This window comes from Terrapene carolina, unplaced genomic scaffold (assembly GCF_002925995.2).
Source record: "Terrapene carolina triunguis isolate 2854851 unplaced genomic scaffold, T_m_triunguis-2.0 Scaffold112, whole genome shotgun sequence".
NCBI lineage: Eukaryota > Metazoa > Chordata > Testudines > Emydidae > Terrapene > Terrapene triunguis.
Genome location: NW_020664463.1, coordinates 8,849,769 through 8,872,259, shown reverse-complemented (window position 1 = coordinate 8,872,259; position 22,491 = coordinate 8,849,769). Strand labels below are relative to the sequence as shown.

Genomic DNA, 22,491 nt, shown 5'->3' with positions numbered 1-22,491 from the left:
TGTATACATACACTCTGTGTTAGTTAAGAGGTTTGAGATCCTTGGGGTGAAAGCAGTGGCGTAGCCAGCTTCTAAGAGGAGGGGGAACAAACCTAAAAAAGGCGCCCCCCTTGGCTCCTCCTCTGGCCACACCCCCCCCCCCCCCCGCCCCTCTGGCCCTGCCGCCCCCCCCCCCCCTTGCTCCTCCGGCCACGGCTGCCGGGCCGCCAGCCTGCGCGCCCCTGCTCTTCCGGCTGCTTTTGGAAAGGCGCCGCTTTTGCAAAGTATGCTGAGGGGAAGCGGCTGCTTCCTCTGCACCCCGCTAGCTATGCTACTGGGAGAAAGGTGCTGTATTCTGTGTCGGATGTGGTAATAAAGGACATGTATTGCACCACATAATCCTGTCCTTTATTACTGTCTAGCACACCTGACCGAAGAAAGGTTACGTAGGATTGAGTCTTCTAGAATCAAATTAAAGGACACTTACTGCAGCCCTAGCTTAAACTACCTCTGGCCATGCAGCACTGCCTTCACTCTACATTTACCTTACCCCAGTCTGACTGCTGTTTCAAGATGCTTCTTCACTGCAGCTGTTGCCATCTGGAACAGCCTTCTGGCATCTCTCTGCCTCATAGACTTTCCTTCTCGTTTCTTTTCTCAGATGGAACTATATCTCCCCCCAGCTCTGCCTAAACCTCATGCTGTTTTCTCTCCTGCTTTCATTTAACCAAGTAATTGCATTATCTAACTCTGAAAAGCATTTGACAATTAGGGGCCTGGTCCTGAGCCCATCAATGGAAAGACTCCCATTGAATTCATTGGGCCTTGAATCAGGCCCATAGTCTGTGTGAAAGACAAAAGGACGGGACAAAATAGAACTGTATTGTACAGTTCAACACCACTAATGTTGTAGAGGTTGTCTTCATCATGATGGTTTTTCTTTTCCTGCAGGTGGTGCATCTGGCTCGAAATCTCATATACTTTGGCTTCTATAGTTTTAGTGAGCTGCTCAGACTGACCAGGACACTGCTGGCTATTCTAGATATTGTTCAGGGTCCTATGTCGTCATACTTCGAAAGACTAAGCAAATTTCAGGATGGAGGTGAGAAAAAGCAGTGAAAAATTTTTATTAAAATGCATTATTCACTATTTGGGAAGGAAGCAATTTAAGCTATGTCTTTGATCTGTCTGTACACCCATCCATCCAACTATGTGGACAGCGTATGATTTTCAGAACACCTAAAAATGATCAATTTAAAAGAACTTTTAGACTGATTGACTGATACAGTGTCACATGGGATACTGAGGCCTGGTCTACATGGGGGAGGGGATCGATCTAAGTTACGCAACTTCAGCTATGTGAATAACGTAGCTGAAGTCGACGTACTTAGACCTATTCACTGTGGTGTCTTCAGTGCGGTGTGTCAACTGCTGCTGCTCCCCCGTCGACTCTGCCTGCACCTCTCGTGGAGTTGGAGTACAGGAGTTGACAGGAGCGCGCTCGGGGGTTGATTTATCGCGTCTAGTCTAGATTGCTGCCCCCCAATCCGGCGGGTAGTATAGACATACCCTGAGGCCTGGAACCTGATTTGGAACTGTCAGCTCCAAACAAGTGGAGGGAGTAGCAGATTTCTGGGTGTGGTGCAAGCAGTTGCGTGTTTATACCACAGGCATTTACCAGTCAATGAGGAAGATGCTTGTCCACTATTAAGTGAGGTGCTGGGCTGGCAGCTGTTAGTCATAGTATCATAGAAGGAGCAGATGGAAAAGACCTATTAGCCATCCTGTCCGTCTTCCTGCTGATGCAGGATTGTTCCCTAGTATACACTTCTTTGTATTTTGGCTAGGTCAGAATTTAAATGCCCTAAACAATGGGGCTTTCACATCTCCCTGAGGAAGAGTATTTCACAGCCTCACTGTCTGAGAGTTAAATTTTCCTGTTCTTAATTTTATTAGATTATTTGCGCGGTCTGTGTCACCCCCTAAACAATTCCTCTTCCTCCTTGATGTTTATACTCTTCAAATATTTATAGACTGTTATCATGTTTCCCCCTTTTGTCATCTCTGAGCCAAGCAATACATATTTAGTTCTTTTAATCTTTCCTCAGTCTCTGGTGTTGCTCTTCTCTGAACTGCCTCCTATTTGTCAAAGTCTTTCACAGAATGCTGTGCTCTGTACACAACGCTATATTATAGGTGGAGTCACATCAGAACTTTACAGAAAGGGACTATTATCTGTGACTTGTGGCCGCAATTTGAATTGGCTGTTTTTGCTGACATGTCGCATTGCAAACTCACTTCTAGAAATGGCCCTAAGGAACAAAGTTTTTGTTTCTAGATCCAAACTTTCACAGAGTTTGCAGGAGCTGGGCACTCAGATCTGTGATTTTTAGGTCAGTCTGATCTCTGTGCACGTCTGTAAAGCTGGGGTCCCACTCCACTCATTGTCTTTACTCACCACTATCACCCATGGCTCTGTTTCACCAATTCTGTTTTCTCCCCCCCCATTGACTGTATGTGTTTCAGGCTACTCTGGAGGAAGGAAAGTTATTTATTAAGCACAGAGGGTCAGATTCTGCTCTGTTATGCTGATGTAAATCCAGAGCAAATCTGTGAAAATCCAGAGCTACCCCAATATAACTAAGATCAGAAAGTCAGGAGTTAGAGCACTGAAAGATACGAATAAGATCTGTGGAAATAACACTGCATCTATGGGAATAACAGGTACTGATGATACATATATCAGGGAACTGGGACTATTTAGTCTGCAGAAGAGAAGAATGAGGGGGGATTTGATAGCTGCTTTCAACTACCTGAAAGCGGGTTCCAAAGAGGATGGATCTAGACTGTTCTCAGTGGTACCAGATGACAGAACAAGGAGTAATGGTCTCAAGTTGCAGTTGGGGAGGTTTAGGTTGGATATTAGGAAAAACTTTTTCACTAGGAGGGTGGTGAAGCACTGGAATGGGTTACTTAGGGAAGTGGTGGAATCTCCTTCCTTAGAGGTTTTTAAGGTCAGGCTTGACAAAGCCTTGGCTGGCATGATTTAGTTGGGGATTGGTCCTGCTTTGAGCAGGGGGTTGGACTAGATGACCTCCTGAGGTCTCTTCCAACCCTGATATTCTATGATGTAGTGCACTTCAGTATAATGCTATTTAGAGAACAGTGAAAGTTGGTGGAGGAGATCAAACATAGGTGGGGTTTTCCCCCCCACACCTATTCCACTGAATTAAATCTATGCACAACACCTAGGCTGGTTCATTGGATGCAGCACTGTTCTGTAGTAATGTGTCACATGCCATTTCCTCCATCTTTATCTCTACTTTCTTCAGCAAGAGGGTGCTGGACAAAGTGTTTTGGTCCCTGTGGGTAGCCTCCACCTTTGTCTGTGCTGACCCTTTTTAGTTTCCTTCTTGGATGTAGTTGTTTCCACAGATGTAAGTCTGATGAGCACTGCAGATAGACTGTAGACATGTGCAGCTGTGGGTGTAACGGTGAACCTGTGTGTGTGGGACTAGCACTGCCTTGAAAAGGACTGACTTCTTAATGGTGTTTGTTGGGACATGACCCCTACTCTGCCCTCCCCTGCTAGTCAAGTGGCTAGGAATCCTGTCTCTTCTGAGAGAGTTCCTTGCCAGTTTGAGCTGGTGTCAGTCTGTTCTGCATCCTTAGGTGCATCCTGCAGGGTCATTTGGGTGTGCTGGCATGGCCTGGATATTTGCAATAAAATCTTGCTGTGTAGAGATAGTTGTTCTTAGGTTGGAATATCTTGAGAGACTTGCTGGACATCCCACGCAGCCATTTCTAGAAGATGAGAATGTGCATTTTCTCAGGTTGACCATGCCTTGCTTCCAGTGGGTGTCTGCCCCTTTTCTAACTTATGTAGCCACAAGAATATGAGCTGCACATTAGTCTCACTATTGATGTGCAGAGTGGTACTGAATGTGGAAAGGCCTTTACCCTTTGTGTAACCTGGCGTGCTCCCAGGCAGCTCTGCATTTCTCCCTTGGTCTTGTGGATGTACATGCTTTTGGCATGGACAAAATTAGGCCCTCAGGGTACATATATTGTGGGAATGCATTCCGAGAGTGATTTATCACTGGCCATTGAGTATTCTCAAGGGCCATGTTCCAATAGATGCATCTCTGAAGATCTTAGTGCAGCAAAAAAGGAAAGTGCTTTTTAAAAAAAAAAAAAAAACCCCAAACAATCATTGTTAACTTTAGCAAAGATTAAAATGAAAAAGGGAAAAGTAGAAAGCAGTTCCAGGTATTGTAGTTGTTGACATTCAAAAGACAGCTGGTGTGGCTGACATGTCAACTACTTATAACTTCTTCATAAGTTGGTTTCTTGCAGTAGCTTTCTGATGAATGAATGAGTTGGATCCAGGTGCTAGGTCCTCAGCTGGTGTAAATTGTTGAGTTCATATCCTAAAACTCAGGATCAAAGAGTCACTAACTAGGTTGTGACATGATACTCTCTTCCTATGAATCGTGTCAGTAATATATCTTGAACATTAAGGAGTCCTTAAGTATGCAGTGCAAAGACAGGAAGTAATGTCCCAGAAGCAGTGGAATAGCTGCTTTTTCTTTTTCTTTTTTCCACATGATTCGGTGTCTTAGTCAGAGACATGAACATCCCCACTTTTTCCATCCCAACCCTCTTTTCCCACCCTTAGAGGTCCATATAAGGAACAACCTCGGTCCTTGCAACCATGGAGGAACTGACAAAATTTCATCAAAGTCCATCAGTACAGCTTCCTGGTTGGCTAGAAGGATTGCTGTTGAGCACTTACTCCTCCTTTCTACGCCCAGTCTTAGGGCTTGTCTTCACCACCGGGGTAAGTCGACCTAAGTTACGCCACTCCAGCTACGTGAATAATGTAGTTGGAGTCGACGTAGCTTAGGTTGACTTACTCTGGTGTCTTCACTGTGCTGCGTCGACGGGAGACGCTCTCTGGTCAACTTACCTTACTCCTCTTAGAGAGGTGGAGTATCGGGGGTCGACCGGAGAACCCGCTAAAATTGATGGCAGAGCGTCTTCACTAGACCCGCTAAATCGACACCCGCTGCATTGATTTCAGTAGCCAAGAAGACAAGCCCTTATAGCTGTAGGGTTGGTTTGATGCTATTGGGAGTCCTGCTTATGGAAGGGCTACTGGAAAAGGCCTATATGGGCTGAGCATGCAATCACCATGACACTCTCACTCCTTTTTACCCCAGGGAAAAGGAAACCATGGACCCTGTTCCCCATTACCCTGCACCTTGTGCAGCTATTTGCACCAATGTGAAAATGTGCTTTTCTGATTTAGTATTTTACAGCTACTTTGCACTGGTGACTTTGCAAGATGCAGGGCATCGGAGAATCAGGCCCCAAGAATTGAGCCGAGCCCTCCTGTAGAGAAGTGCTATCATGAGGCTAAACCACCAACAGGGTTATGTTGTGATTTATAACCTGAAGTAATTATTTTTAGGGGTTCCATTCCCCTTTATACATCTTCACTCTCTACCTGTTATAAAACTGAAGTGTCTGGATTCATCTGCCGTTTTTTATCTGTACCTGCCCTGCCTTTTAATTCTCACTTTGAATTTATAATACCCATTTCTTAACTTATTAAATAAAAAAAAGTCAGCATTACACTAGAAAACAGCCCAATCTGCATTTCCTGGCTATAGGAAGATGTGTTGGCAGCTTGACTTTAGAAAACACCACATTGATTTTTCAGTAAGCGTTTGTTTGATCATACATTAATAGTATATAAACATTTAAAGGATGGGTTGTTCCTTGCCCTTATTAACAGTGGAAGATCTCTGGTGCCAATAACAAGGGACAGAGACAATCCCAGATCCTAAGCTCATGGGAGTACAGGTACTGCTTCCTCTCTGGATCCAAGGGAGCTTACATCCCTCTCAAAGGGGCAGGGGGATTGCCATGACTCCCCCTCCACATGGAGCTGTACAGGGTTTGTGCAGTCTGTGCACCCACCATGCAGGCAGAGACGGGGTTTTGCTTTTGAGGCATGCTTTGTACCCCATGTTACCCCTAGGGATGTGTGCTTTGCACAACTCCTCGTTCAGGGCTATGCCTACCTGGACTGCAAAATTTGAGCCTTACATTAATCTTTTTTAAAAAATACACGCTAAATATTAAAAACTAGATAAATAAAGGTCCCTTATGCAATTGTTAGGTTTTATTTTGGGAGGGCTAATCATTAGTTTTTGAGATCTTCAAAAGTTTTATTTAATCCACCCAGTCACTAATCATAAATATCTGGGCTATGGCTGTAATGCCATAAGAATGCATGGTTCGTAATTAAAGCTTAGAGCTTTTACTGTAGCACTAAACCCCAGCTGTGGCACAGCACTGAAATGCCAGCTTTGATACCTGAAACTGACGATTTAACAGCAAAAATAAATTTATTTAAATTTTAACATTGTCTATAGGTCCAATCCTACAGCTCTAATGAAGTCAAAACTCCTGCAAGATAAAGAGTACAGTGGGAGTTTGCCCTGGATTATAAATTCAGTCACTGCCTTATTGTACATTTACATTGCTTGATCTTAAATTGATTCTTCACTTGACGCAAGGTTTTGACAGTAACTACACCCAGTTGGAAACTGATTTGCGGGTCCTGTGATAGTAGGTTTTGAGAAGAGGTGTGACCAAATGGAAAAGGTGTACAGCTCTGATTTTTTTTTTTTTTTACTGTTGTAAATCCAAGGTGGAAACTCTAAATTAGATCCTATTTCATATTCGTATCCTATTTGACTGTAGAGAAGTGGTTAGATTTTATCTCATTAATTAGTATTGATTTCTAAGAGGGACTGATTGGCCTAAGAATTTGATGATAGACAAAGCATGCCACCTCTGCATCACTCATCTGAATATGTCCTAGGTCAATAGGGAGAAAAGTTTTCCCCATCTGATCCCAAAAGACCTGGAGCAAAGAAAACAACGTAATTACTTATTACTGTTTGCTTTACCGTAGTGCACAGGAACCCCCTCATGGACCAGGCCCCCGTTGTGCTAAGTGCTGTACAAACACAGTACAATAAATGGTCTTTGCACCAAAGAGCTTACAATCGAAGTATAAGAGGAGACGAGATTGATTCAGACAGACTGACAGGAGTGCAAGGAAGCAGCAAGACAGCACTGGTCAGTAGGAGAGGCTTTGGTGTCAGTGCAACAGTGGCCTAACCGGTGTCCAGTTTTTTGTAGGCATCGCAGCAGGAGGATAATGGGTTAGTTTTGCAGATGTTGGAGGGCTTTTCCTAGGCATGAGGGGCAGCATTGGAGAAAGCACAAAGGTGCTTGTTTGAAAATGTAACAGGTGACCAGTGGAGCCTGGCATCGTGGGCCAATCACAGTGTGTAAAGCAGCGGGAGAGCTCCACAGCCACTACTGCGTCCCTGAGACCTCAGCAGCCCTGGCTGCTTTTACACACCTTCCATGTGAAGGGTAATGGCTGGTGGATCTGTATATGGTGGGTCCACTGGTACGCCCCTCACTCCTTTCCTCCACCCCTCCATGGCAGGGCACATAGACCCTGCATTTCCCCACCCCCCAGATACATCAAGATGAAGCAATGTAGAGAGCCCCTCTGACTAATATGGTGCTGGCTGCTCAGAAACCAAAGCAAATGAGCACTATTAGAATAGAATAGAGGGGATTTGGACCCCACATACGGACTCCAGCAATCCTGCCTCGTCTCCTGCACCTGGGTGGCCTCTGCCATCGAGGAAAAAGGGGCTGGATTTCATCCAGGGCCTGTTGAATTGATTAGATGGTTTCTAAGTCTTGCGCATATATATCCATTAGCTGCTCCTTTTTATTGTTAACAAGTCTAAACATCATTTTGAGGCAGGCTTTGATTAGCAGCACTAACAAGACAGTTCCTACCTGTCAGACTGGAGAGATAATTTATCCCAACAGTTTAAAAAAAATGATTCAGCAGACTATTTGAGGATTAACTCTTGGGAAATTTGGGCAGGCTGATCACAGATTTCTATAATGCAGTAATTGCTACTTATTTGACTATTATTTGGACAAAAGAAACCCAATACAAATGGGAGTTACCTCCCCTCCCGGTATGTTTGATTTTCTGGAGTGGAATATTTCTCTTTCATAATTGTTTTTTCTCTCACTAGGCCTGTGCCCCTATGTGATCCTAGAGCACCCTCCTTTTCCAGGGACCCCATACAGCATACATTTACCCATCTTGCTAACTAGAAGGCCCACTGAGATTCCCATGACCCTTTATGACTTCAGGGTCAGCATGCTATTGCAGAGATTAAATTCCCTGCCTTCCCTCCTCCCCTGTTGAAAAGTTGAACTTTGGCAACACTTTCTGGTTTTCTGGTCCACGTAGTGGAAAAGGAGGTCCCACCACAAATGGCAGATCCTCACAAAAAGGGGAGAGTTGGTGGAGTTTCTTCATAGCCAGAGTAGGTTGCTAGCAAACTGGAGGTGTTTGAGGTGTATGTGTTGTGAATATATGGAGGAGATCCAGTTTTATTGGGGAGTTGGGAGCTGAATGTGGCCTCGTGTATTTTCAGATAGGGCCCCATGGAATGTAGAGCTGGCCCCACTCTCTCCCCTTTAACGTTATGTATTATATTTCTAATAGGCTATCCTGAGGTCAGCTAGTTATTGAGGGGTGAAGTATGGTTTAATGAAGAAATAAAGTGTGCTGTTCGTTTGTTTATGGTACGTTCTGCAGCCTTTATGAGCAAATTCTATGGAAAACCTGTAAAAATTAATACCTCTTTCACAAATGGAGCTATAAGACTTTATGTTCCTGGCAAATAATATATAGCTCAAAGGATTCGAAATAAAATGTGCTCCTTTAAGTATCAAAGTGGTGTTGTTATATGTCTCATAAATGGCTATAACTTTTCATGCACAAAAAATTAAATTACATGAAGAAATGCAGCCAGATCAACAAAGGCAAAGACATTTAGAGTTAAAGCTGCTATGGGGTTTTTAATTTATCTTATGGTAACTGGTCATTACAGCACATGTGGCTCTCTGCCAGAGGACCCCATAGTTCTGGCGACTGTTATATGCCCCAGGCTAGTTCTATATAAATAAAATTTAAAAAGCTTACACTGAATCAGTATTAAGGGTCTCAGGAATCCACAAAAACAAGGGCATTTGGAGTTGACTCCTGTTCCAGCTGTAATTCACCTAATTGCAGAGGCACTTACTGGCTAAGGGCCCATTCTTGATGCTGGTTTGGGCCTCCTGTGAAGCACAGTCAGCCTTCAACAGCCGCTGACTTCTGTGGAAGTTGTGGGCTCTTAGCAGTTCATGCGATCAGGACCAATGTAGGGAGGAGCTGCCTCTGCTGTGATCTTGGTTAGAGTGGGGAAACAGGCAATCCTTTGGAGTCATGGGTTCTAATATTCAAGTGATATCAGATATCCAGACCTCAGAATCTAACCTGATTATCCACCACAGCTCAATCACCTCCGGAACCCCCTTTTTCCTAGGCCCCAGGGGCTCCCTTTCTCCACTAGCCTTCATCTGTTGCAGGAGTGAGAGAGGAAACAGCTGAGACATTTAGGGATGCTGAGGGGCTGCTCCCCCCCATCTTCAATCTTCAAGGGGCAGTGTCTTAGATCCTTCGGTCCTGAAAGAGGCTCTGGCAAGTGGGAGGAGGCCCAAGCCTTGATAGAAGAGGGACAGTAAAACCGCTAAGTGTTTAGTATCCCTCCCATGGTTCTGACAGATGCCCCAGAATCTCATGCACAATCCCTAGGGAAGCTGGTGTCAGGCTGCAGCTGAGCAGCAGCCAGAGACTTTTTTCCATTCTAGGAATGGACCATCTGCCCCCTCTCTGAAGGAAAAAGGATCTTTTGGGCGGGGGGGTGTTCTGAGTTTTTTGGTATCTTTTGTGACTGGAGTTCGGCTGTCAGACAACACCAGTTTTCAACCTTTTTTCATTTGTGGACCCCTACAAAATTTCGAATGGAGCTGCGGATCTCTTCAGAAATCTTAGACGTAATCTGAGGACCCCCAGGGGTCTGTTGACCACAGGTTGAAAACTACTGTCCTACAGAGAGAGAGTTTTCTGGGTAGGAATGGGTTAACCAAAAATGCAGAATATAAGTAATTTCAGGATGATATTCAGAAATATTTGGCCACACAAACAGGGATGATATTTGGGCTCATTGGGAAGTTTATTATCCCGTTTACCCATCCATTCCTCCCAGTCTGTCAGTTTGGGTGAGAGATGAGGTGCCTAAGCATGAATTTTCTAAGTAGCACATGCTGCCAGGTTCTTATCACACTGCAATGGGAGCGCAGCTATCCAGAGGACATAAGCACCATGGCAATACAGAATATATTTGCAAGACCTCAATATGTTTGGCTGTACAGTACTCAGTAACAAAAATGCGTCCCGGTTTTCTGAGGTAAAAATGTTTCATAGAGAGTTTGGTGTTATGTGAGCAGTGCAGAGGCGTAGCGAGCGCCCTCCGTACCCTCCGACCGGAGGGGGCTCCGCAAGGAAGGGGGCCCCTAAAAGTGGCAAAATAAATACCGCATTCCAGTTTCTGCATTGTAAGGCGCCCCGCCCGGACATATGTTTGGAGGGGGCCACCGTTCGGAGGGGGCCACGTTCTTTGTTGCTACGGCCCTGGAGCAGTGTCACACAAAAATAAACAAATTTGTCTGCAATACCACTCATTTGTCCTCCCTTTCTCTCCCCCCCCCTTTTTTTTATAAATAAGATTGACCGATGTGTTGCCCTTTTACTGGACAGGTTAATGAGCAGTTGTCGAAGTGATTGGCCCAAGTGCATTTGTTCTCCATCTGATCATTAAGCACCAGATTTTAAAAAAGAATCCATCACCCAACAACTCCCATTTAGGCACCTAAATAAAGATTTCCAAAATTGTTCAGCACCCAGCAGCTCTGTGTTCTCACTGGGAATTCCTCTCTGCTGAAATCTGTCAGAAAACTTGGCTGTTTTTTAAAATGCCTTATTGAGAGCTGAACACTCTTGAATATTTCGCTCCATCTGTGAGTGCTGGAGCACTTTTGAACCCTAGGAATCCAATCTTACTTGTTAATGGCCAAACTTCCATTGATTTTTATAGCAGTGGGAACAGGCTCAGTCCCTTTGTGACTGGTACAAGAATAGAAATATATAACTGGTAGTACTAGGTATTACATTTAACCATGTTTGATGTTTTGGATTGAGTCTTGTGTTCAGTCAATGATATTTCCGCAGAAAATATTTTCAGGCTATTTTTTTTGTAAAGTATCCTCAACAGTTTTCTATTTGCTACCTTCTAAGGTTTAAAATAAACTAAGGGCCAAATAGTGATACCCTTCCTCATGTGGAATAGCATCTTTCGCCAGGAGTGGTTCCACTGATGTCCAGGGAGCTACTTGTGCAGCAAGAGTACTACTCGCTCTGAGTAAGGGCATCATAATCTGGCCCTAAGAAACATTAGGGTAGGTAAAAGGTGTCAGCTGACCGTGGAGACTGAAGTCCATTGTTTATTTACAGCCCAGGTCTGGCATAGGGCACTGCTCTCTCTGAGCTTCCTCACACTAACCCATATACCTCATCTACATGTACATCTACTTCATCTTCCATATCAGTCCTAGCCTCACCACTGAGACTGCCAACAAGGGTTCCTAATTGTGCCAGTTGTGATGCTCCTTGTAGTGTTGTTGCTTCTTGTCCACTGGGAACAGGACTGAAGCCACCACATAGCCACTGGCTGGGAACAATATTAAGACATGGCATAGTTTGCCAATTCCTTTTCTAGTGGCTTTTCTTCCTGAATATAGCTTTGTCATTTAACATCCATGCTATATTGCATAGCACCTAGCCGTTAGTTTTTATTTTGCTCTTAGAATTGTTCAGACCAGTACATTATTTATCAGGACATATGTTTTATGCAGGCAGTGAGGTGTCCTATTATCCAACATGTCAATTGCATGTTCTTTATAACTTAACTCCTCTGAACTCTCTCTTGTCTCAGAGAGGCCATTGTGTTGTCAGTCATGCCAAATTGTATGAGCTTATGTGCCACAGTTTTGTGACAGAAACTGATATTTATGAGGAAGTTGTGATCACTATAATACAATGCAATGAAAAGGAGGTGCACAGTTGTCTTTCCAAAAGATGACAAGCATTCTCTCTCTTTTAAGCCCCTCATTTTAGTACCTGTCAATCTGTAACTCCTTTAAAGGAATATCAGAACCTACGTTGATTTCACTCTTTCATTGTACTTTATATTGGTGAGTAGATCACTTATCACTAACTCCCTGGACATATTCTACGCTAGAATTGTGAAACTATAAGAAGATGCACTTGGGGTTCTTGACAGTGCAACTCTGGGTAAGAGTCTCACAAAATACATTTTGTGCTCTTTCCTTAGAGGCATCTGCTCAGTAACTCTCAGGATTTAGCCCAATTAGTAACAGTGGAGGTGGTAGGTTAACTTATTATTTATTATTGTATTGTGGTAGCACCTAGCACCCCAGTGTGTTAGGCGCTGTACAAACACTTAATAAGACACAGGCCCTGCCCCCGAGAGCTTACAGTCTAAATAGACGAATGAGACAAAAAGTGGGAGGTGAAACAAAAGCAGAGAAATGAAGTGACTTGTTAGGAATAGAATAAAGGGCCCTATCCACTGGACCATGCTGATTGTATGTAACAGATCTGAAGTACATACTTACTCTTGGTTCAGATTTTCTACAGATCTGATTTACCCCTTCTTCCTTCTAAGGCAGATACTGTATTTACGTTGAGTGACATGTAGATTACTGTGTTTAGGTCTCTTGGAGAAGACCTCTAAAATCAAGTTTCTGTCTACTCTTCATGGATATTCCTAAAGCACAGGTTCCTCTGAGTGTCTTGTGCACCCTCTGGCGCCCCCTTATTGTGCACTGTATGTACTGGTTGGCAGTCACCCACCATTTGTGGGACAGTTGTGTTTCAGTGGTGGTCTGCATCTATATAGCTTGTGAAATATTTTGGGTTCTTTCAGGTTGAAAAGTAAAATTAATTGTTCTAAGTGCCATTTCATTTTCATTCCAGGAATTTTCTCCCCCAGACCTGCTGCGTGCTAATTTAAAATATAATTGCTGATATCTTGCCATTTGCTAAGATGCTGTATGAGATTGAATTGCCTATTACTCCCAGCCTTGCTGGTATTGTTGACAGAAAGAAAACTATATTGGTTAAAGAGGGTCTTAGCCATTGCAGATATAAATACTAAAATTGATTTAAGCAGGCTTTTCCCCACTAAAAACACTTTCTGCTGTATTAATGAAATACAACAAAAAATGACAACGTTCTTTAGCTGATCTTCCTCTAACTTTCAGTCACACAAAGGTTGATGTTCAAGGAATGTTTGGGAGGAAGGAGTGTAGTGAATCCAGTGTAATGTTTCCTTTGTTATAGGTTCAGTTGTGATGCTGCCTTGCAGCCCCCTTATTCCCTTGCACTTCCTACCTCTGTTGCTAGTCTGTGCATAGGCGCTGACTCCAGGGGTGCTCTGGGGCTGAAGCACCTACAGGGGAAAAAATAGTGGGTGTTCAGCAGCCACCTGTCAATCAGCTCCTCCCCCCAATGCCTCCTCTCAGCTGTTCGGCAGTGGGTGGGAGGAGCGGAGTGGGAAAAGGCAGAGTGAGGGCAGGGCATGCTCTGGGGAGGGGGGAGGGTGGCGTCTCGGGAGAAAGAGGGGCCTTAGGGCCAGTTAGGGGTGGAGCATCCCAGGGGAAAACTGAAAGTCGGCACCTGTGAGTCGGGGCAGGGAAGGAGCAGCCTGTTTTATTTTCTTTGGTACTCTTATAATTCCCTTCACTGTAGTATGGAGTTCCTCCACAGTATATTTATCCTCACAATAGCACTCTGAGGTAGGGAAGTGCTATTACTAGCTTCACTTTTCAGACCAGGGAATGGAGGGAAAGAGATGCTAAGTGAGTTGCCCCAGGTCATGCAGGAAATCTGGCAGAGTAGGAATTGAACCTGGGTGTCTCATGTCCTATCCATATCATCCTAACTACTGCACCAACCTTCCTTGGACAAATGTGGGGTATCTTCTCCCCTTCCACATGGGTGGGTGACGAGTGAGCAGAAGTGGGGATTGGGCATAAACTTGATTCTGTTTCTCCTCCCTCTTCCCCCTCCGAATGTACAGAGCAGCACCACTGATCTGTTGCAGATGGGGAAGTGATTACTCTTCACTCTGGAATAAGAGAGGAACCAGCCCACACTGTGACTGAGGGTACGTCTATACCCAGCCGCTAGTTCGGCGGCTGGAAATCGAACTTCTGGGTTCGACTTATCACGTCTTGTCTGGACGAGATAAGTCGAACCCGGAAGTGCTCGCCGTCGACTGCGGTACTCCAGCTAGACGAGAGGAGTACCGCGGAGTCGACGGGGGAGCCTGCCTGCCGCGTCTGGACCGAGGTAAGTTCGAACTAAGGTACTTCAAACTTCAGCTACGTTATTCACGTAGCTGAAGTTGCGTACCTTAGTTCGAATTGGGGGGTAAGTGTAGACCAAGCCTCAGTCACAGTTTGATTTCTGGTCTGCTCCTGACAGAGTACAACTATGCATTGCCCTTCATCAGAGCTTACGGGGGGGGAGTCTAATCCTATATGGCACAGTACCTGGGCCTTTGCTATTTCAGCAAGATTTATTTTAGAGGTTGGAATGACTGAAATATACAGAGAATTTCCAAGCAGAAATTGCACACGTGTATACTGAATACCTACGTTCAGTGGATCCATTCCTGAGAGGAATGCCAGGCGCTTGCAAATCCCATTGAAATCAATTAAAAGTACCTCTCAAGATTTGCTTTTTTAGAAAGAAATTGGGATTGACATAAAAATCTAGAAGACTATCTCCTTGTCACTTCTTCAGTTTATGCGGCCTAGTTCTTCACTCTGCTGTACCGGTTGTATTGTGCTATAACTCCACTGACTCTTTTTATGCAGAATTCATTAACTTTCCAAATACCAATGAACTTACTGAATAAACACTCTGACTCACTGATGAATGGAGTTCAGAAATCTCCATTACTAATTGGGAAAATTTTAACCTCCATATACATTTTTCAAGTAATGATATGACAGGTCACCAAGGAGTGATACAGTCCAATGATCTTGTACTGTGGGCTTTACTTTTGTTGTTGTTGCTCTATTTCTTAAACCCAGGGGATACCGAATAGTCCTACAACCGCACTTCACTGTTAGCAGACTATGCAGCTGAAAGTACAGGGTGTTATGAATGAGATCATCTATTTCACAAATTGGTGGTAAATACTATTTAAAAAAAAAATCCCAACTTAAATGGAGCCACTTCAAAGGTCAAGGGGCCTGAGTCTCCTCTTCGTAAGCCTTTTTTACACTGATGTAACTACATTGTAATCAATGCAGATAAACATTGTTTAGCACTTTGTGGGGAGGTGATCCTAGTCTCATGTTTCATGCAGTTTAAAGATCAGTTCTGCCAGATATGCAATTTCCAGCACCATGCAGTAGCCAGGAGGATATTTGGAAAGATTTTTATTACCTTGCTTATGTGTAGGCAGTTAGGAGGATCTGCCTGTGTATGACCCTGATGTTAGGATTTAGTCTTCAGTCTGATATCCAGTGCTTTTCTTCCTAGCATGATGCAAAAACGGTCAGAAATTATTTTGCCCCCTTAACTTGTATGGAGGTGAAGGAGTATTTTCAAAAGCCCAATTCAGACAGATTGCACACCAGACTGAATGCTGAACGGGACCTGAAACGTGACACTAATCTGTCTCATTCACTTTGAAAAAGCAAATTATTTCTTCTTTTTAAGTCAGGGTTAAAGGCCCCCTCTTTCCTCACATACAATATATGAATTCCATGAATGGTGGCAAAAAGGCATAAAGGGAGGATATTGCTAGCAAAATATAATAGGATGTTGACCTTTTGTAGCAGATTATACAGAAAGAGGGTTATTGTGATGTTGCAGTTGCCTGGTGATTAAAGTATACAGAAGACATTCAAGGAACTACTTAAGCCTTCCTCTGGCAAATTAGATCTTCTCTTCCAGCCTTTGGTTTGCTTTTACATACTCTAGGTATTCCCACTTATCATTATCTCTGCTTAGAGGGGAGAATCTCTTTCCACTGTCGTCTCATTGTCTTATCCATTAGTCATATCTCTGAGTTACGAGTTATGAAAAGACTAATTCACACTGGTAGGAACCATTATGTCCTGTCCAGAGCAAGACCCAAATTCTTCCTCCTCCTCCCCCATCCTAGAATGAAGATAGTCATTCATTCATAGAACTGCTGTTCATGTCAGAAGTCAGAGTAGAAGAAGAACAGCCCAGTTTGTTTGAACAAACAGCATCCTCATGTGGTGGTTGATCCAACTCCTAGCAGAGTCAATAGAATGGATGGTTGAACTGGGCTCTTAGGGCTAGATTAAACTGGACCGCTTAGCTCTGAGGAGAGTGAGTTTCTTCCTTAGAGGAGCCCAGGCAAGGAACTGTAACTGTAGAGCAGCAGTTCTCAACAAGGGGTCCAGGGCCCTCTGGAGGGCCGTGAGCAGGTTTCAGGGGGGCCGCCAAGGAGGGCCAGTGTTAAACTTGCTGGGACCCTGTGTGGGGCTGAAGCCCAGAGCTCCCAGCTCTGCCAACTGGGGCTGAAGTCGAAGCCTGAGTAACTTAGCTTTGTGGGGACCCCTGTGGTGTGAGGCCCTGGGCAGTTACCCTGCTTGATACATCTTAATGCTGGTCCTGGCTTTTATAGCAGAAAAACAGTTGTGGCACTGGCAGGCCATGGAGTTTTTATGGTATGTTTGGGGTGGGGGCTCAGAAAGAAAAAGGTTGAGAACATTTTGGGAACATTTTGACATTCAGGTCAGGCTATAAGGTCTGTCCCTTTCCCAGGATTTTTCTGAAGTGGGAAGGTTGAGCAAATGGGGCTGAATGGTGGGAGAATGCGGATGGAACATTGGTTCAGCTTGTAGGCTGTGTACATTTTATGGAGTGTGTGTGTATGTGCTCAGAGCCGTGGATGGGAGTATGTTGAGTACGTCCAAATAAATGTTCCAAAATGTGTGTTCTTTGGTGTTCAGAACACTGATTAATTTAAACAGAGGGAGTAACTGTGCTGTAAGTCAAGCAATTATTTTCTATCTCTGTTAAACAATTCAAATTTTTTTTATATGCCCCTATAGATATAGATGTACACAATAACTAGTTGATTTGTAAAGTGATCAAATGGCCCAGGCTTTTGGTAATAGGGGACAGCATACAAAGCTTTTTCTACCTCTAGGTCACTGGTTAAAATCAGATTAGGTCTGTAGAGACCAAAAGTCCTTACCAACTGATGGCTTCTTAGTGTCACATTTAAAATCATTTGTTGGTCTCAGTCCAGTTCCTAAGGTGCAGGTGTCTACATCCCAATCATTGGAGGTTTGTAAGAATAGGTTGGACAAATACTTGTTAGGGATGGCCTAGGTATATTTAATCCTGCCTCAGAGCAGGAGGCTGGACTAGATGATGACCTCTCGAGGTCTCTTCCTGCCTTACATCTCTGTGAGTCTACAATTCTGTTACCAAATCCACCATCTCAATTGGCAACCTTTATGGAAAATCTTGATGGAGAAGCCCAATGAGAGTGAGCATGGAAACTGAACTATGCACACTTCTCCTGAGGTGTTCCCTGCAGAACAAGGTGATGAACACATGGATGGGGTGAGTGAGTGTTTGGGGAACCTTGTCTCTTGGCCTTTCCGCTGGCCTGCAAGTATGTCCTCTGCGGAAGGGTGATGTGGCAGATATATTTGGCTCCAAAACCATAGATACTTTGACTTTACTCTTTCCCTCTTGTGCAGCTTTAGCTGGAAAGAGATGATTTAGTCCTTAGTAGATTTATTAAGATTGTTGGGGTATTTTTGCCACATGAAGAGTATGTGTGGTTTTGAAAGAAAGGTTCACCAGTTGTATGATTTTTTTTTTTTTTTTTTTTTAATACCTAGGAAACAATGTTATGAGGACCATCCATGGTGTGGGAGAGATGATGACACAAATGGTACTGAGCAGAGGATCTATCTTTCCCATCAGCGTACCTGATATACAGCCAAGCCTCCACTCGAGCAAGCAGGCCAGCCCAGACAGTGAAGATGTGACTGTGATGGACACCAAATTAAAAATCATTGAGATCTTACAGGTAAAAAACATGATGGAAAATTACAAAGCGACTAGTTAATTTTAATCTGCTTTATTCAGTTATGCCAAATTCTGCCACCCAATCTTTCTCACGTTGAGTACCACCTTTCTCTAATGGTCGCGCCTCAGCATGGAGAAGGATACTGCTCAGTGTCTGTAAGGGTGGCAGAATCTGGCCCTTAAAACTATCCTAGAAATATTCTCTACAGCAGTGGTCCTCAAACTTTTGTATGGGTGACCCCTTTCACACAGCAAGCCTATGAGAGTGACCCCCCCCCCCCTTGTAAAGTAAAAGCACATTTTTAAAATATATTTAACACTAGTATAAATGCTGGAAGCAAAGCGGGGTTTGAGGGTGGAGGCTGACAGCTGGTAACCCCCCCCCCAATAACCTTGTGACCCCCTGTTTGATGAGAACTCCTGCTCTAGAGACAAAGGATATATTTCCAGATTTACTTATACTTGTTTTACATCAGTATAATTTAATTGACTTCAGTAGTTACTCTTCATTTACACCAGTGTAACTAAGAACAGGACTGAGTCCAGACACACTGGAGAAATGCGGGGCCAGACATTCTGGAAGCCCTCTCCAGATGTTCACTGGTGGAACTGAGAACAGAATTTGGGTCAGTGTCATTTTATCCTAGCCATTCCATGAGGTACATCCACTAGCATATGTCCTTAGGGTTCTCACCTTGTGCTGCTGTAAGTTATGTGCCACACAGAGTCTATTATTCTGCATATTAACTCCCACGTCCTGTAGGCACACACGCTCTGTAGAAATTTTTAGTATTTTTTGAAAATTCTGCTATCTGTTGATACAGTTTGTCACTTTTGAAGCTTTCCATTTACACTGAATGTTTATGAAGTACGTCTTTTATAATTCCTTAATTATAAGTTGCTGAAAGACGAGCAATTGTTAGGTTATGCTTACTGTAGCATACATTTGTTCCAAATGTGATAGACTGCATATTTCAGAGCTCATAAATGAGCATAGGGTAGTGCTAAACTGCACTACTTTAGGGAGAGCCCTGAGAAGATATTACTATCCAGAGTGTCACTCCCACTTCCTTTCTCTCTCCTTATTCTGAGATGGGCAGTAAGCTATGACACCGCTTTTGGGATGCAGCTTACTTTCCCTTCATACCTGGCCGGCTCTGCCCGTTGGCACTTGGGAGGGCAGAGCCATGGTTCCAGTTTCTTCCTGCCCACTCCCCACCTATATGCTCACAGAAGAAAGAATCAGGTGAGGCAGCCCCTCCTGTCCCTTCTTCACTCTAGCCTCTGTCTGAGCAGGTCTAATGCCGTTCCACAGGGAGTTGGAGAGGCCATACCCTCCACCGTTCCTCTCTGACATGGCTACGTAACACTAGGGCACAATCCTGTCATATACAGGAGAACCTCAGTGTTACGGACCCCTCGGGAATGGAGGCTGTTCGTAACTCTGAAATATTAATAACTCTGAACAAAGCATAGTTCGGGTTCCAGATCCAGCAGCTGACACTCCAGGCCAGGATTCAGCAGCAGCTGAGCTCCCTACTCAGCCCCAGCATGAGTTTTCAAGCTTGGCCCCCTCCGGGCAGGTAGGGGTGTGTGTGTGTGAGAGAGAGAGAGAGAGACATGTCCCCCTCGTAAGGGGGTGGGAGAGGAAGGGGATGGTGAAAGTTGCGCAGACCCCAGGGCTGCTCCAGCTGCCTTGGGCTAGCAGCCCCAGCGTCTTTCTGTAAGTGGCTGCCCTGTGAGTGGGGGTGGGGTGGGAGGACAGGCAGCCCAGATGTGCTTACCTTTAAGATGCAATACAGGCACAATACAGTACTTGCTGGGTTTTTTTTTTTTTTTTGGTCTCTGCCGTTTCACGTAGTGTCTGGTTGGCCAGTCAGTCTGTAACTCTGATGCTCGTACCTTTTGAGGGTCTACTATATACTTGTGTTAACCCCCCTTCACACCAGTTTTATACCACAATACAGGCACAATGAGGGTTAAGCACACCTAAAACAGGAAAAAAATGTATACGGCTCCAAATCCTGCTGCTCTTACTCATGTGAATATTTTCACAGAGCCAGATTCTGATCGCAGATTGGTGTAAATCCAATGAGCAAGTTACGTTTGTTTAAAAAAGTAAACCTCAGAAATAATCCTTTGTCTTTAGGTATATATTCACCACAAAGTATCCTCAAAAAGCAAATGCTGGCCAGGATATCACCACTAGTATTTTGCACTGAAAGATAAATGATTTGGCTTTAGTGTTTCCATGCAGCTTTGGAATAGTCATCTGGTACCATGGGCAGATCCCAGAGCCCCTGGACAAGTCTGAACTGACTAAGATATTCACGGTGAGGGAGGTGCAGCCTAAATGCAGCAGCATGGTGTGGGAGGCCAGTTCCAGGAAAGAAATCACAAAAATTACCATTTGAAAAACATAGCTGTTTTATTTTCAGTAATGGACTTGAGCCCACTTAAAATTAGCTCCCTCCCCTCTCACGAAACAGGTTAGAGAGAAAAAAACTGTATCTTATTTTAAACTCTTGTCTTGTAGTTTATCCTTAGTGTTAGACTGGACTATAGAATATCCTACATGCTGTCTATCTATAAGAAAGAATTTGGAGAAGACAGCGAGAATGTTGATAGCTCCACCATCTCTCCACCAGACACACCAGGGCTTGCCTCAGGTAACTGTTGCTGTTGTATTGCAGTTTATCGTTGCGGTAATTTTAGTAAGCAATGAACAAAACTACTTCAGAAAGCTGCACGTCACTCCAGATTGAAAGCTAGAGGGGAGCCCACAATAATGGATATTTGCTGGGCTGCTGCTCTCTAATTAAAATTTGATTCAGTTTTCCTATGATGGTGATTTATTATTCATTTGTACGCTTCCCAAAGGTTTGCTACGTCTCAAAACAAATGAGAGTGAGAACGGACCATGGAGGATGGAGTGGGGATGGATAGTTACGCTTTGCTCTGTTTTTCTTTCTTGGGTCTTGTGTGCCTTGTGGCAGAACTGAGGTTTTCAGAGGGCTTTAAATGGGGGTGGGGCTGATGAACCATTGGCAGAGAATGTTTATGGATAGAGCAGTTGCACAGAAAAAAGCCTGGAACGGTCTATGAAGAGATTTGAAGTGGGTATTCTGGTTTTGTTGACACAGCTGAGGGGGTGGGTGCAAAAGGAATGGCAATTCACACTAATTCTTCAACAGGTTTGTGTCATTGTCTGCTAACTTGAGGGGTTGGTTACATCAAAGAAAATATGAAAGATGCAGCTTGTAAAGTCTTTGGGGGCATGGATCTTTGTTCTATTTGTACAGCGCCTAGCACAGAGGGTACATGACTGGGGCTTCTAGACTACTAGGCTACTGCAATACAAATGAGAATAATTAAGGCCTGATCCTTCCCTCTTTATTATGGCAAAATTTCCATTGACTGATTCAAATGGAGTTTTGCCTGGCCAAGGACTCCGTAGTTGGGCCTTCAGCTTGTTGCACATACTTAAACAGAGACAATAGTTTCTTTAGCTGTGAAAACTAAATTATGGTCATGTGCTTTTGGGTTTTTTTGTTTTTTTTTGCAGCAATTGTTCCTGACATAGATGAAATTGCAGCTCAGGCCGAGACAATGTTTGCTGGCAGGTATGCTTTCTGAAGGTTATACATCTGTCTGTATGTGCTCAATAATGCACAACATCTTTCTATCCAGATTTTTGTTTCTAATTGACTAGGGTTACCATATTTCAGCAAGCAAAAAAGAGGACGGGAGGAGCTCCGTCCTAGCCCCGCCCCCATCCTGCCCTAGCCCCGCCCCTGCCCCTTCCACTCCCTCCCACTTCCCGCCCACCTCAGAACTCCCAACCCTCCCCCCGCTCCTTCTCCCCTGACTGCCCCCTCCTGGGACCCCTGCCCCTAACTGCCCCCCAGGACTCCACCCCCTACCTAAGCCTCCCTGCCTCTTGTCCCCTGACTTCCCCCTCCTGAGACCCTCCCCCCATCCTAACTGGCCCCCTAGAACCCTACCTGTACCCTGACTGCCCCAACCCTTATCCACACCCCCACCCCCTGACAGCCCCCCCCAGAACTCCCGACCCATCTAAACCCCTCTGCTCCCTGGCCCCTGACTGCTCCGATCCCTCTCCCCACCCCTGCCCCCTGACAGCCCCGCCCCCAGAACTCCCAACCCCCCCCTCCCCCCCGCGCTCCTTGTCCCCTGACTGCCCCCTCCTGGGACCCCTGCTCCTAACTGCCCCCCAGGACCCTACCCCTTACCTGTACCCTGACTGCCCAAAACCTTATCCACACCCCCCCATAAAGCCCCCCCCCCGAACTCCTGACCCCCCC

General features: G+C 44.6%; 1 protein-coding gene across 1 annotated transcript in view; it reads left to right on the top strand.

The window, feature by feature from the left end:
* ITPR2 (inositol 1,4,5-trisphosphate receptor type 2) overlaps positions 1-22,491 on the top strand; it is a 346,451-nt gene that overhangs the window by 126,295 nt on the left and 197,665 nt on the right. The window contains exons 21-24 of the mRNA XM_026652241.2: positions 931-1,081; positions 17,977-18,167; positions 20,703-20,835; positions 21,732-21,789. Of these exons, the coding sequence (XP_026508026.1) occupies positions 931-1,081; positions 17,977-18,167; positions 20,703-20,835; positions 21,732-21,789 (533 nt within the window). The remainder of the gene's footprint in view (positions 1-930; positions 1,082-17,976; positions 18,168-20,702; positions 20,836-21,731; positions 21,790-22,491) is intronic.